Source organism: Haliotis rubra, unplaced genomic scaffold (genome assembly GCF_003918875.1).
Source record: "Haliotis rubra isolate DU_JTF1 unplaced genomic scaffold, ASM391887v1 Scf20, whole genome shotgun sequence".
Lineage (NCBI taxonomy): Eukaryota > Metazoa > Mollusca > Gastropoda > Lepetellida > Haliotidae > Haliotis > Haliotis rubra.
The window spans coordinates 1,509,782-1,524,768 of record NW_025766003.1 but is presented as its reverse complement, the minus strand read 5'-3'; the positions used below and the strand labels follow the sequence as shown (position 1 = coordinate 1,524,768).

General features: G+C 41.4%; 1 protein-coding gene across 3 annotated transcripts in view; it reads right to left on the bottom strand.

Annotated features, from left to right (window-relative positions):
• The window catches only part of LOC124275568 (cleavage and polyadenylation specificity factor subunit 2-like), a 188,458-nt gene extending 175,560 nt beyond the window's left edge, over nucleotides 1-12,898 (bottom strand). The window contains exons 1-10 of one of the 3 annotated variants that reach the window (XM_046711152.1): nucleotides 12,017-12,078; nucleotides 11,397-11,469; nucleotides 10,137-10,312; nucleotides 8,309-8,468; nucleotides 7,875-7,980; nucleotides 6,860-6,989; nucleotides 6,638-6,753; nucleotides 5,649-5,737; nucleotides 4,714-4,812; nucleotides 107-229 (exon numbers count right to left, since the gene is read on the bottom strand). In XM_046711152.1, the coding sequence (XP_046567108.1) occupies nucleotides 107-229; nucleotides 4,714-4,812; nucleotides 5,649-5,737; nucleotides 6,638-6,753; nucleotides 6,860-6,989; nucleotides 7,875-7,980; nucleotides 8,309-8,468; nucleotides 10,137-10,285 (972 nt within the window). In that variant the 5' untranslated portion in view covers nucleotides 10,286-10,312; nucleotides 11,397-11,469; nucleotides 12,017-12,078. Of the gene's footprint in view, nucleotides 1-106; nucleotides 230-4,713; nucleotides 4,813-5,648; nucleotides 5,738-6,637; nucleotides 6,754-6,859; nucleotides 6,990-7,874; nucleotides 7,981-8,308; nucleotides 8,469-10,136; nucleotides 10,313-11,396; nucleotides 11,470-12,016; nucleotides 12,091-12,795 lie in introns of those variants that run through there. The other 2 variants (XM_046711149.1, XM_046711151.1) reach the window with 2 other exon arrangements.
• Between the last annotated feature and the right edge of the window lie 2,089 nt (nucleotides 12,899-14,987).

The following is a 14,987-nucleotide window of genomic DNA, read 5'->3' as shown; positions in this document are numbered from 1 at the left end:
TCCTTTCACGTGTTCTAGTAGGTTCTATCAGGAATGGGAATAAAAGTCCGAAAAAAAATCAAGGTGTTACCCTGCATAATCAGTAGTAGTAAGTGCAATAACCTACCTTTGGTTCTGGCACTCGAGCCAACTCCCCCAGGTTGTGGCACAGCTTGAGGTGCTTGAACTGGAATGGGTTACTTCGGTTGTCCTCAAACGCTCGCATGATCTTGTCACTCATCCATTCAACCTGGAACAGACATTGAAAAGGTGAAGGAATCAATGTGCAAATGATTTAAATCTTGCAGGGTTAACAAAGTAGAAAATTATTAAAATCTAAATATTTTAGATATTTAAATACTTACCTTACCTCATGGTAATGTGCATATTACCTTTGCTCATCCGATACAAAGATTGGAAACGTGATCGATAAATATCCTTGTTGAATGCTATCATGAAACTGGTCACGTGTCGAACTCGTCCGGCGAGCGGGAGCCCCTGTACATCCTGGACTGCCAGATCCTGGATATAATGGCTGGTGAAGACTGTGTAAGACCTCCAAAAGCAACCTTCCATAATGGTGGGAACAGAGCAGTTTCTGTGCAGAGCCATGGTGGACGCAAAGGCCCGGATCTCGTGCGGGTTGTTGGCAGTTGGGTGAGGTAAACCAGCAGAGTCGTAAGCTGTGAGGATAGTCGAGCGAAGCCACAAAGCGATGGTAATTCTGTTGACCTCACCCTTCGACGCAGAAGAAAACGGAATATAAAGGTGTTTCCTGGTACGTCTCCTGACGGCTGACTGCTTGATGTACTCTTTAAGGGCCCTGACGGGACACACCGCAAGTTCATCGGAGTCGTCACTGCCAACTATAGAAGACTAAGGAGGGCTGACAAACATACGATCCGGTTGACCAGGCAACTGGTTCTTGGCAATGAAGTCCCAGAGAAGACCCAAATGGACGGAACCGTGACGAGTATGTTCAAACCTAATCCTGGTGACATCTATGGTGTGAAGCTCACTAACTCTGGCCGCAGTAGCAAGTGCCAAAAGAAAACTGTTTTCCTGGACAAGTCCTCGAAGGAGGCCACAGACAAAGGACGTCCACGAAGGTGTTGTAAAACCACGTTAAGATCCCGAGCTGGAGGGCGGAACGCTTTCAGCATGGCCAGTAATTCCGGGATCTTGGAGACCTTCCTATCAGACTTGACAGCCAGCACTGAATTAAGGGCTGCCAAATAAGTAGAAATCGTACCACCCTTCAGATGACGAGTGTTGCGTAGGTAGAGGAGGAATTCCGCAATAAATTGAGGAGACGCTTTAACCGGATTCTTAGAGTGATCAGCGCAAAATTTAAATGCAGACCATTTGTCATCGTACAAGCTGCGGGTGGACACTCTATAAGCACGGGCGATGATCGTAGCCACACTAGCCGAATAACCCTTGGATTTCAGAGATTTCTGAAGATGACCCAAACGCATAGATGAAACCTGTCCGGATCTGGGTGCAACAGGCGGCTGTGAGGATGCCATAGAAGGTGCGGCCACTGTGGTAGCGGTTGAGGATCTCCTTCGGCGAGTCGACATAGTTCGGGGAACCTGGTTCTCGCCAGCCACCAAGGCACGACCAAAAGCAGAGTCATCCGCTTGGTCTCCTTGAGCTTGGCTACAACCGTGGGAAGAAGAACTGGAGGAGGAAACGCGTAGGCGTCTAGAGGCGTCCCGTCATGAGAGGGACAGGGCGTCCATTGCCCAAGCGACAGGATCCGGAAGAGGAGACACTTAGACCGGAAGTTGATGGTTGTGCTTCGTTGCAAAGAGGTCCACTAACGGTCTGTGATGGAGGTGACAAACCAGATTGAATACTTCCGGATGAAGCATCCACTCTGTTGGGGATGTCTTGTCAGGACAGAGCGTCTGCCAAGACGTCCCTGCAACCCGGGAATGTGACAAGCTCTGATCTGGATGTTGTTGTCGTCCAGAAGGCGAAACAGACGAAACGTCTGATTCAAGAGAAGACCCGAGCTGGTTGTTCCCTGGTTGAGGATCAACCAGACCACTGTCGAGTTGTCCGACGCCACCAAGAGCTTGGAACCCCGTAGCGAATGAATCCAGTGCTGAATGGCTAAGATGACAGCCTGAAGCTCTAGGTTGTTGCTGTGCCAACCTGCCTGTGCGGTTGACCACAGCCCTGCTGCTGTCTGAGAGTCCAGGTGAGCGCCCCAACCCTGCAGAGAGGTGTCCACAAACAGTTCGCGGTCGTGTGTGAATTCGGTCAAAGAGACGCCGCCACGAACGTTCGACTCGATTGTCCACCACTGAAGAAAGGGATAAAGATAAAGGGGCAGCGGAAACCGTGACTGAGGTCGTCTAAGAGGATGAAAGGCGAGAGGAACCGTTGAAGCGGTCTGAGCATAAATCTCCCTCTGGTGGTAAGATCCTGAGCCGACGTCAACAGACCTAGTAGGAACTACCATTCCCTGAGTGTAAGCGGGTGTGCCAGACCCCGCCGAGCCAGACTGAGGATTCTTTGCCATCTGTCCGGTGGAACCCGCAGAAGGTCTTGATATGTCAGGAACAAACCTCCTATGAAAGTCAACTGTTGGGATGGCTCTAGGTGGGACTCCTCGATGTTGACGATCCAACCGAGTTGGTGGAAAAGCTTGAGTGTAAAATCCCTCTGTCTGCGTAGCAGCAAGCACTCCTTGTGGCTCATGAGAGAGTCGTCTATGTATGGGTCGAACTCTATCCCCCGAAGATGAAGATACCGGGAAATCGGTGCAGTAATTCGAGTGAAAAGCCCCGGGGCCATAGAGATGACAAACGGCAGGACCTTCCACTGGTAATGGTGACCGTCGAAAATGAACCTCAGGAACTTCCGGTGAGGTTCGTAAATGGGAACATGTAGGTATGCGTCTTGAAGATCCAGACTGACCAACCAAACCTTGGGGGATAGTTTGGTTCGTAGCTGGATCAGAGATACGATCCGAAAATGTGGCGGCTCCGGAAGGTAAAGTTTGTTGAACACTGCCATATTGTGTATCATCCTCATCTTCTGAGAATTCTGTTTGGGTACTAAGAAAATGGGAGAGTAAAACCCTGGGGAGTTGCTGGGCTCTAGTACTTGTTCTATGGCCTTCTTGTCCAGCAACGCCTGAATGTTGGTCAACAGGTGCTGGTGTTGAACGATGGAATATTCCTGAGATAGGGGCGAGGTGGTCAAAGGCCGCGACATGGCTATTGGCAACTTGTAGCCTGTCTTGAGAAGATTGGTGACAAAGGGGTCTCCTAGGATTGTCCAGTTGGGCCAGAAGACCCCAAGTCTCCCGCTTACAGGTATATCGCGGATATGGACGGCTGGGGGCGGGAGGTCCCAGTCGTGACCGCCCAAAACATCAGCGGAGCTTGTACTTGGGTTTGCTGGTCTTGCCAAAGTCCTTTTGGTTACCGGCGGGACGACGTTGGAAGTCGCTGGGACGTCCCCTGCCACGCCCTCTAAAGGCTCCACGAACCGACGTCCTCACGCCTACAGCACGTTTCCACACATGGTCGTAGAAGAAGACAGGTGCATACCGTGAGATAGGATAAAATTTAACATTATAACGAAGAAAATATAGCATAACAAACAGTTATGATAAAGCAAATATAAGCCTATATGGCAAAGGTAAGCGTGTGCGAAACCACATAACTTTGGTATGCACACGCTTACCCAAATAAGAAAGAAACGCCGACAACTTAACGTGACAGTGAAGCGAAAAAAACGGCGGGAAAAGCGGAATACGAAACTAAACGACAACAGAGAGCACACACAGGTAGCTCTGCATGTATGGGCCATGCCTAGTGACAACCACCATTACTGGCAAGCATGTGAAAAAAACTCTACGAAGAAAAACACACAAAATATGACACAAAATAAGAACAAGATACATAGAATGGTCAAGCAAGGACAAAAACAACCCAGGCTGACCAAAGAGGTACCTAATTCTGCCTAAGCAAAGCTGGATAAACAACGCGAGGCAAAACAAAGCAAAACAACACACCGCGAAGACTGTGCAGTGAGAAATAACAGCCAACGGTGAGTAGCTTTTCGTTATATCATGGTAGAAGGATACAATAGGAAAACCTTACCGTAGCAAAACACAAACAAACAGTAAGAAAAGAAACAGACATATCGTATACACGTCCAACTCGCAATGCGATAAAGGATACAGTGAAGTGTTCTCGTTGTCACATGACGGGACTGGGGGGCGTGCGTCCGCTCGCCGGACGAGATCGACACGTCACCAGTTTCATGATAGCATTCAACAAGGATACTTATCGATCACGTTTCCAATCTTTGTATTTGATGAGCAAAGGTAATATGCACATTACCATGAAGTTAGGTAAGTTAAAAATTATGCCTATTTCAGGAAAACATTAATGAATACATTATGTGTTGAATGAATACAAATCTACAAGATTGATTTTGAAACTGGTGAAGATAGTGATCCAATAGAAGGCTTTAACACATTTAATGGTGTAGAATTTGTTGGAAATGTGGATGTGGTGTTTTCCATAATGTTTGAAATTCATATTTACTTCTATGACATTACTACCAAAACTCTGTGCACAGTGTTGAGAGTATTACATAGTTAATTGCATCATCTTGTTAAATTATCGTAACATTGTATGAACAAAAATACATCCAACAGTCAAACAGAGAATAGAACACTACACCAGGAGACAGGTGGCAGATTACCTGTGATTTGGCAAACTCCACAACATTGAAGCTGACATTGTTGAGGAGAGCCAGAGAGTAGGGTGAGAGACCTGACTCAGCACTCCTCCACATCTGATCCTGAAACATGAACATGAACAGTGTCAGAGGGACATACGGTGAGCACAGGCAGCACCATCATGACAACCTATGAATCAAGGACGCAGCTGGCAAATTACAGTCTGAATAGTGAGTGAGTTAAGTTTTACGCTGCACTCAGCAATATTCCAGCTATATTGCGGCGATCTGTAAATAATCGAGTCGGGACCAGACAATCCAGTGATTAACAGCACGATCTACGCAACTGGAATACGATGACATGAGTCAGGGAGTCTGACGCAGTGTGAGAGAGCAGGGAGTCTGTGTTACAGATGGATAGGGAGCAATATCATGACAACCTATGGGTGAGTGAGTACCGTTTTACGCTGCTCTTAGCAATATTCAAGCAACATCACGACACCAGGAATGGGCTTCACACATTGTGCCTATGTGTGAATCGAACCCGGGTCTTTGGCGTGACTAGCCAATGCTTTGACCACTAGGCTACCCCACCGCCCTGACAACCTATGAATGCAGGACAGAGCCGTGAAATCACCAACTGAATTTATGATACATTCCTTCATGTTGGGAGCAACAGTTTTTAACAATCCCATTCAACTGCTTATGTTCCCACAATTAGATTAAATACCTGCAATTCCTATATAGGCTACTGACTCTGTTCAACATCGAAAACATCTAACAAATCAAACACATTCCTTCCCAATAGGACTATGGATAATCATGTAATGTTTTCATGTCTCATCTTGCAACTTTTCCCTTAAACTTCAAGCTGAGTCAACAATGGTTAACTTATAGCCTGTATGCACTGAAGGACGTTAAAGCAAATGTCAGATTCCAGCTGACTTGAAAAGGCCTACCAGTAGCTGTGCAAGTTCCAGCATTCTTCCAGCCGTATCCACAGCAACCAAAACGTTCCCATCATTCCTCATAGTCTGGAGGATGGTTGCTGAAGAAAATTATTTTACAACTTAGAAATTAATCGCCAAATTAGTGTTGATTAATAATTGACTGATTTCTTGTCACAAGAAAAAGTCATGAATGCAAAAATAATGCCACCTAGCCTTCCATAAAGGATGCATAATCACAAGCATCTTAACATGTTTTCTTCGTAATAAACCTGCATCCAATGGAAGGGGTAAATTTACTGCTCAGTTAACTATTATAGTTGATATACAAAAGTGAGGAACAGCAAGAGTTGTAATGTAATGGATACCCATCAATGACCTATCATCGATCACTTGAGACATAATCTGCAACTACAGTCTGTTTGCAGTGAAAACGTACCAGTGAATTTCATTTTAAGCAAAAAAGTAAATCAAATAAAGTGAAATTAAGATTGCAAATCCTCATAATTTTACCTTGCCAAATGAACATTAAAATCTCAGAATTTTATTCAACTTAGGATAAAAGTTGTTTAACAAACGATCATAGTTTCAAATCTCTACTATTGGTTTTTATTATAAGGTGGTACGCGCAGTAGTTGGAACCATGAAACAAATGCATGTGCGGTGCGTGATGAGCGTTAACTTAGACTACCATAGAAACCAACCTTTCTTGTTCTCGGTGTTTCATTTAATGTGCATACCCCCTTGTAATACAAACCAACATTAGCGATTTGAAACTATGATCGTCTGTTAAACAACTATTATCTAAGTTGAATAAAATTCTAAGATTCAAATGTTCAATTGGCAAGGTATAGTTATGAAGTTTCGCAATCTTAATTTCACTTTATTTGATTTACTTTTTTGCTTAAAGTGAAATTTATCGGTACGTTTTCACTGCAAAGAGACTATAGTTGTCTATTGTTGCAGTTATTACATGTGACATATTTGCTTGAGACACTCACTCATGAGCTGTTCGTCTCTTAGCCGTCTCCTGGGCTGGTTGTATGTTGCATTGAAAGAATCAGTGATCATCAGTGACGGCTTGTTGAACATCTCCAGCACACAGCCATTCAAATGTCTGAAACACACATCACGTAAATGTCACATCACATTGTATGAACAAACAAAACTCAAATTGGAAAACGAAATCTGAAATTACTCTGCTACAGATTAGGGTAACCGACCTCTCTTTCTTGTGGTTGTAGTCCACAGCATACACAATCTCCTCCTCCCCATCCTTCACAATCTTCCATATCGTGCCTCCAATCATGTGCCCAGCAGCCAGAGGCGTTATCTGCAGACCATGGCCTTTGCCTGGAAACAAGGTGTGAACATCTTAGTACTAAACCCAGTGTAAATCTTTAGTATGAGCGAGTGAGCAAGTTTGGTTTTACGCCGCTTTTAGCAATATTCCAGCAACATCACGGTGAGGGACACCAGAAATGGGCTTCACACATTGTACCCATGTAGGGAATCGAACCCAGGTCTTAGGCGTGACGAGCCAACGCTTTACCCACTTGGCTACCCCACCGCCCCCTTTAGTATGAGAGCTTCATGTACAACAACTGTTGACTTAACCACACTTTGAGGAAGTGGACCCGTTCATACTATCACCAACCAATCGCCATTTTCATCTGAGCATGGAATACTATCATTCTCTTCCCTCAGAATTTTCACAGAAACCACTTTGTTTATCTGTAGCAGAAACAAAATAGTTCCAAGGAGAAGATCCTCAGTTCACTTGTAATTTCTGCACAATAACCTTTGTAAATTTGTGTTCAGCTATATGAGTTGATGCAAGGCTGCCTTTCGGAAAATGGCCCAGGAAATACACACTTGTTTCATATAGCCATAACCGATAGTTTCAATAATTCCGGTGAAAATCACTGACCTTTTTCATATAGCTCTAATGTTACAAACTTTGGGCTTCTGGTTTTCACCTTACCAGTTTGATTTGGTTTGATGCTTTACGCCACACTCAGCAATATTCCAAATATATGGCAGTGGTCTGTAACTAATCGAGTCTGGACCAGACAATCAAGTGATCAACAGCATGAGCATCAATTGGGATACGATGACATATGTCAACCAAGTCAGCGAGCCTGACCACCCGATCTTGTTAGTCGCCTCTTACGACAAGCATGCGTTGCTGAAGATCAATTCTAACCCGGATCTTAACAAACACAGTGATCATCTCACCTTTGAGTGTAATAGATTGGGAGTACTTCAGCTGAATGATCTTGTCAAATGCAGCATCAACATCATCCAGTGTAAATACGTCAAAATCCTCTGTGTTGTGACGAGACTGAAACAGGTATAAATCAGGTAAAACTTCTTTGTCAAATGTTATATTTTGAATTTCATAAAGAAAATAAAAAAGAAACAGCCAAGATTATTATCATTCTTGTATAAATTTCATTAACATTTAATTCAAATGAATATCATTACTATAGGTTCTTGTGGTTTCAATCAAACTTTGAAGTTAACATGACAATTAAATCTCCATATGTCTTAGGCAAATTAGTACAAAATGATTTCTTAACAGAACATGAAGCTACTTTTATGCACTCAGTCACAGATAAACAAATAACTGATGATGTTTTGGGGTCAAAGGGAGGTAACTGATGCCCTACCTGGAACAGATCATACATGAACATCTGCCCCATCTTGTACACTGGAATAGTTGAGTATATGGGGCAGGAGAGACCAGCTTTGCCCACAAGGTACGGGACTGCACCCAAGTGTTGCTGATCAGGATACGACAACAACACTGCATCTATCTGGTGAAGATGTCTGAAACAGATCACAAGAAATCCAGGTTTGTTTTTGAGTGAGTGAGTGAGTTTAGTTTTACGCTGCACTCAGTAATATTCCAGCTATATGGCGGTGGTCTGTAAATAATCGAGTCTGGACTAGACAATCCAGTGATCAACATAATGAGCCTCGATCTTCGCAACTGGCATAAAGTGACATGTGTTAATCAAGTCAGCGAGTCTGACCACCCGATCCCGTTAGTCGCTCCTTATGACAAGCATAGGTTACTGAAGATCAATCCTAAGTCAGTTCTTCATGGGTTGGTTTGTTTTTGAGGCCATTGGGACATGTGTTAATCAAGTCAGCGAGTCTGACCACCCGATCCCGTTAGTCGCTCCTTATGACAAGCATAGGTTACTGAAGATCAATCCTAAGTCAGTTCTTCATGGGTTGGTTTGTTTTTGAGGCCATTGGGATGTTTTAAAAATTGCTACAGGCACTCGACATACAAGACTGAAGCAAGTATTGTTACATCAAGCAAGTATTGTTACATCAAGCAAGTATTGTTACATCAAGCAAGTATTGTTACATCAAGCAAGTATTGAAGCCAATTTGAATTTTGGATGTTTGATGAACATGACAAGGATTGGGGTCATCGAATTGTTCAAATCAACTTTGTTAATCAACTTTAGTCCTTTAAATGAATGAGTGAAATGAATCAATATTAGAGGTGTGACGATACAGAAATTTCACGATACGATACATATTGCGATATCTTGAAACGATACGATTCGATGCATATCACGATATGCTTTCTTTTGTTATTTTCTTTAAAAAAATATATGTTAATAGCACGAAATTTTGACATAACCGTCAATATCTAATGAAAATTAACAATATTAGTGTCAACGATACATATCATGATACGAAAAAACGTATCGATATATTTATCGTCAGATAAAGTATCACGATTATCGATACTACGATATATCGTCACAGCTCTAGTAAATATTGTTTACGCCTCAGTCAGCAATATTCCAGCTATTTCTTATGAGCCTATAAGTAATCAAGTCTTTTCTAAAAAAACAAATGGTGGACATAATGAGCAACACTAACACCATCATAGTACGATGAATCAGTCCACAAAGTCAGTGAGCCTCAACACCAACCCCATTTATGATCTCCTCATACAACTGGGGGTGAAACAGTATACCGGTATTTTGCCTTCTGTTCAGTATACCGTAATGCAATCCAAAAATTCGGTATTTTTGGTTTTCGTACCATCATGTTATTAACCTTTTAAAAAATGTTTAGAAACCAAATCATTTTGTCAAAATCTATGCATTTCTTTGCAAGACAGCAACTATTTTCCTGGAAGTAAGTTCTCATATACTGAACGAAAATGGACAGAAAGCATTGTACCGCAATATCTACCGTACCGTGGTAAGACTAAGAGCGTACCGATTCACCCCTGCATACAACCACATGACATACAATGTTATACATGTCATGTGAGACCAATTCTAAATGGGGCATTCATACTGTTAGAAACTAATGGTGTCCTTGTGGTTTGCTTTCACAGTATTTAAAACCAGGCTTCCCTTAATTCTCAGTTTTCACAAAGGGCTGTGAAAAGGACCCTTGACTGTAATGCTGAATTGCAAAAACAGTATGGATTTATGACCAAGTGAAGTTAATATCTGGTACCGTTTGAGTTCTCGGATGTGATCCATGCTGTAGTCCTCGTCCCAGCCACAGTCCAACAGGAAGCGGAACTCATCCACCTGCAGCATGTAGCACGGTGGGGTCTCTCCTTGTGCCCCCGAGAACACATGCAGCTTGATGATTGATGTCATTATGTTGGCTAGGCACCACTGATAGTACTGCATGGGTACGAATAAACATGAATTATTACTGTATATTGTGAGATATTCAGTGGTTAGAGTAAGTGAATGAACATAGTTTCACTGAAGAAAATATGATCTGCAAAACTCCCGCTGTCATGGTGATCTGTAAACATTCCACCTAAGTATTGGTTGGTATGATGTTAATGTCGCACTCAACAATATTCCAGATATATAGCGGCGGTTTGTAAATAATCGAGTCTGGTCATAGATCTACGCAATTTCAACCTAAGGAATGACAGACATAGCAACGATCTTGATGATACCTTCCAAATGCCAAGGTGATAGGATGGCACACAATCAGTTATGTGAAACATTGTGTCCACCAAACTTAATCAGATGTCTCTTACAACATGGGATTCCGACAACCTATTTGCCACAGTGAAAAGAAATTGTGTACATTTGCGGTTATTTTTAATCATGACAACTTCTGAACATGATGAATAATTTATAAGCATGGTAAGTCCAATCAACAATGTTATCAACAGTTTTGAAATTAAATAGGTACATATGTTTTTTAGTTTTGTACTTTGTTTAACACCATAGTCAACAATTTTCCAGCTATATGACTGTGCTTTGTAAATATTCAAATATGGAACAGACAATCCAGTGATTGACACCATGAGCACCAATCTACACAAATGGGATACGATGACATGTCAACCAAGTCAGAGAGCCTGACCACCTGATCCCGTTAGTCACCTCTCACGATAAGTATGGGTTACTGAAGACCAATTCTAACCAAGATCTCTACAGGTGGTGTAGTCTGGATATTGGCAATGGTATACAGTATCATCATGACGGAATTGGCCACACATTGTAATTAACTGGCCCTTATGAGTCAAATATAAACATGATAAAGGCAAGCATGGGGTTGTTGAAGTATATATTGCCTTGGAAAAGATTTTAACTATGGTTGATCATGTTGATAGAAACTAGGCAGAAATTGTTGCACCCAATTGAAAGGTCATTGTCTGGGACAAAACTTTGAGTTTTTAATAAACCAATTCTCTTTACAGCTGAATGCACAACTTGCAACCATGTTAATCAGATATATATTTACCCAGTAGTTGTCACCATGAACAGAAAACTTGTGAGGACAGCACTGATATCAACAGGCTAAGAGTCAAGACACTCTTAATGAAACAGTTCTAGCATAAGTGTTATGAGAAATAGTCAAAATTGTTGAAACTAATGTGTTTATATCAACATTTTTCTTTTAAAGTACATAGAAATAGATCTTGTATCAAGTCATGTTGAATGATGCTGCTGAAATATCCAATACCAAGATGACAGAAAGTCTACACGATTGATGCTTCTCTTTGACTATCTCGTGAAAACAAATGTGATCATTTTTGTTCATTTACTGCATTAACATGATAAACAATGTTTACTGAACACTTTATGAATTTTTATAATGATTGTCTCTTTTGATGATCAACAATGTGTAACAGCTTCAGCAACACCATCAGCATCAGTTATGTAGTACTGTTCAGGCACATCATAATGATTAGGCTACTACGACTCCAAATTTAAATAAAACAGAATTTATACGCCTAAAATTCTTCTACGCTAGTAAGGGGTAACAGCTCAATTTCTCATAAGAATTTTTAAAACTATATTTGTCAACTAAGCAATAATCATTCACAAACGTAGAGTATTTCTCTAGTCTTTCAGTCTCACCTATAAAACGAGGGAAAGGTTCACTGTCAACACATGTTTTGTTTTCACGCCGGCAAATAAAGGGACATAACTCTGAACTCTCACAAGACTATATTTTCGTCACAACTAGTTACACACAGGAACCCGCTTGCAATGAATATCAGTCAGTTGACAGTTCTGCTGCGTGAAACAAACAGAAGAAATGCAACATTGTGAGGCATTGCATTTTTATGCACAATATAAATATAATCTGCACCGAAACAGTAACTAGCTCCTGTTTCATTAATTTTACCCAAATGTAGGGAAACCGACTTCTTTTGCAGTATTCTTCCCAACGTATTTTTTCTACTCCATATCGGAACAACTATGCTGTTACATTTGTCGTGTCTTATCTACTTTATTTGTAACGTAAAAGTTGTTAAAACATATAACTGCGTTAAGTTTGATATCACCAAAACATGCTTGCAGTCAACAATACATGGAAGTAGTCATGCGAAGATACTAGATAGTCCAATTTACTAAGTTACTGCATTTTGTATTCATAAAAGTTCTTCTCATTTAAATCGCTAGGTAAAAGCAGGGATAATCTACAACATTATACGTTATATAGTCTCCATGGTATAAGAACACTGTTTTCATTGTCCAGCTGTTGTTGAAGTTAAAAAAAATTAAATTGTCCCTTGTACAATGACATGGGTGAATATCTTCTTGTCAAGTATGACTCTCCTCTTGGATTGATGTTATTCGTGACCCGTGAATATAATGCCTTTAATTTCAGGAGTGTACATAATTGTGCTCACCCTCATCTATGTCAGTTTGCTTCCTGCTCCACGTGCAGCTCACAGGGGCCTGTTCTCTCGCTTGCTACAACGTCCCTGCTGACTGCGAGTAGGCAAACACACATTTACAAACAGACTGTGCTGAAATGTATTTATCTGTCCAGTATGACATCAAGAATTTCTGGGGTCACTGCTACCACCATCATGTAGTAACAGGTACGTTATCTTCTGTTATATTGGGGATTACTTTTTCGGCGTCCCTCCAAACCCGTGAAGATCCGGGTTAGAATGTACCTTCAGCAACCCATGCTTGTCGTAAGAGGCGACTAACGGGATCGGGTGGTCAGGCTTGCTGACTTGGTTGACACATGTCATCGGTTCCCAATTGCGCAGGTCGATGCTCATGCTGTTGATCACTTGATTGTCTTGTCCAGACTCAATTATTTACAGACCGCTGCCATATAGCTGGAATATTGCTGAGTGCTGCGTAAAACTCACTCACTCACTCAATGATGTTATTCGTATTGAATGAAAAAAGCGTATTGCATTAAATATACGACAAACCTGAAACCTGACCTTCGGTAAACGGAATAATAGCTTGTATATAAATTAACACTTAATTATTTGGTTTATCCCTTGTTTCATTCTATCTTTCACTTTAAATGTTAAATGATGGGTTTTTTAACAGTACAAAACTATTGTCATTTTTGAAGTCGCTCGTGGCTCATGAGGAGTTGTACATGTATATGTATTTTATCTCAGACGTGATGTCACTGAGAAGGAAGCAAATTATACTAAAATAAAAGCCGCGGTGTTTCTTTCATCTATGCTAATTTACACAGGTGACATTTATTGTGTTCATCATTCGTGATGATTAAAAAGACCCGAGTATGTTGTGTTTGATTCAGGTATCTAACTTTGTATTTGATACGGCTGACTAAGTTTGTGTTTAATTTATTGTGGTGGGGTAGCCTAGCGGTTAAAGCGTTTGACCGGGTTCGATTCCCCTCCCGGATACAATATTAATGTGTGAAACCCATTTATGGAGACAATCGCCGTGATAATGCTGGAATAGTGTCCACAGCAGTGTAAAACTACGCCTACCCACGGTGTTTCAAGAAAGATATACTTCAAACTATGACGCGAACAGGTGTAAGCCATCGAGTAAGCCAATGGATGTTAGTTTTGTATAAATGTACTTGATTTTGTCAACGGGTCAGGCAATTCGCGTTGTAATTGAGTCTCCATGTCAACATGAATTTCGCGTAGTTTCGTGTAGACAAGCGCCCGATTGTATACGGTGCAAAAATGAACGGACAGATGGAGCTAATCACTGCTCGTTAGAGATAATGCTTAATATCGCTTGGTTGGTGGCTTTGTAGTTCGTGTAATATTGTGATATCCTATGATGTCACGTTTTGCCTGGTCTCTGTCTGTCCGTTGTTTTCCAGTTGGTGAGAATTGTAAAAGGGCACATTTTGAGATAAACCTACCGACAAATATGTGGACAAAACAAAATATATAAAGATTTATTTACATGCATGTCTATTCTATCAAAATGATATTTTTCGTCACGTGTATTTCACATATCTCTAAACAGACACTCGAATCCCGCGTACCAAGAGGGTGTTTAGCTGATAGTTTCGTTAATGGATGTGGTATAATACTACTGCCTTTGTGAACATATTCTGGCCACCAATGAAGTTTGCAGTCAATGGGAGATAACCCCGTAAAGGCTTATTTATGGATTCAAACAATATTGTATTAAATCAACGCCATAATTAAACCTCAGCGTGTTCTACTTCCTCTGTGCGGTTATTATTCTACTATAATAGACTTGTCTTTGTCTAAAAAACAAAACAAAACAAAACAAAATAATAAACAAACTATAATCGTAGGTGGGAGTGGATCTGTTTATGGTCAAAGGGGGGTAATCGTGTTTGTCATAACTCCGCACAGTGTTGCACTTTAAACTTCACACAATGCCTGTTCTTCAATGAAAGGGAGATAACCGTATAAACAATGCGAGTTATGTCCCTTATCCTCAAGGGGAGTAATTCTGTCCCCGCAAATAAAATAGGACTTATGGTTACTTCCCTTTGACCATTAACAACACGACGTCCCCAACCAAGTGGATTTATATATGTTGCAAGCATGAACAGCTCAACCTGTGTGATAATGGGATTGTTGGTGCACGGTCTGTAAAGCCGCAT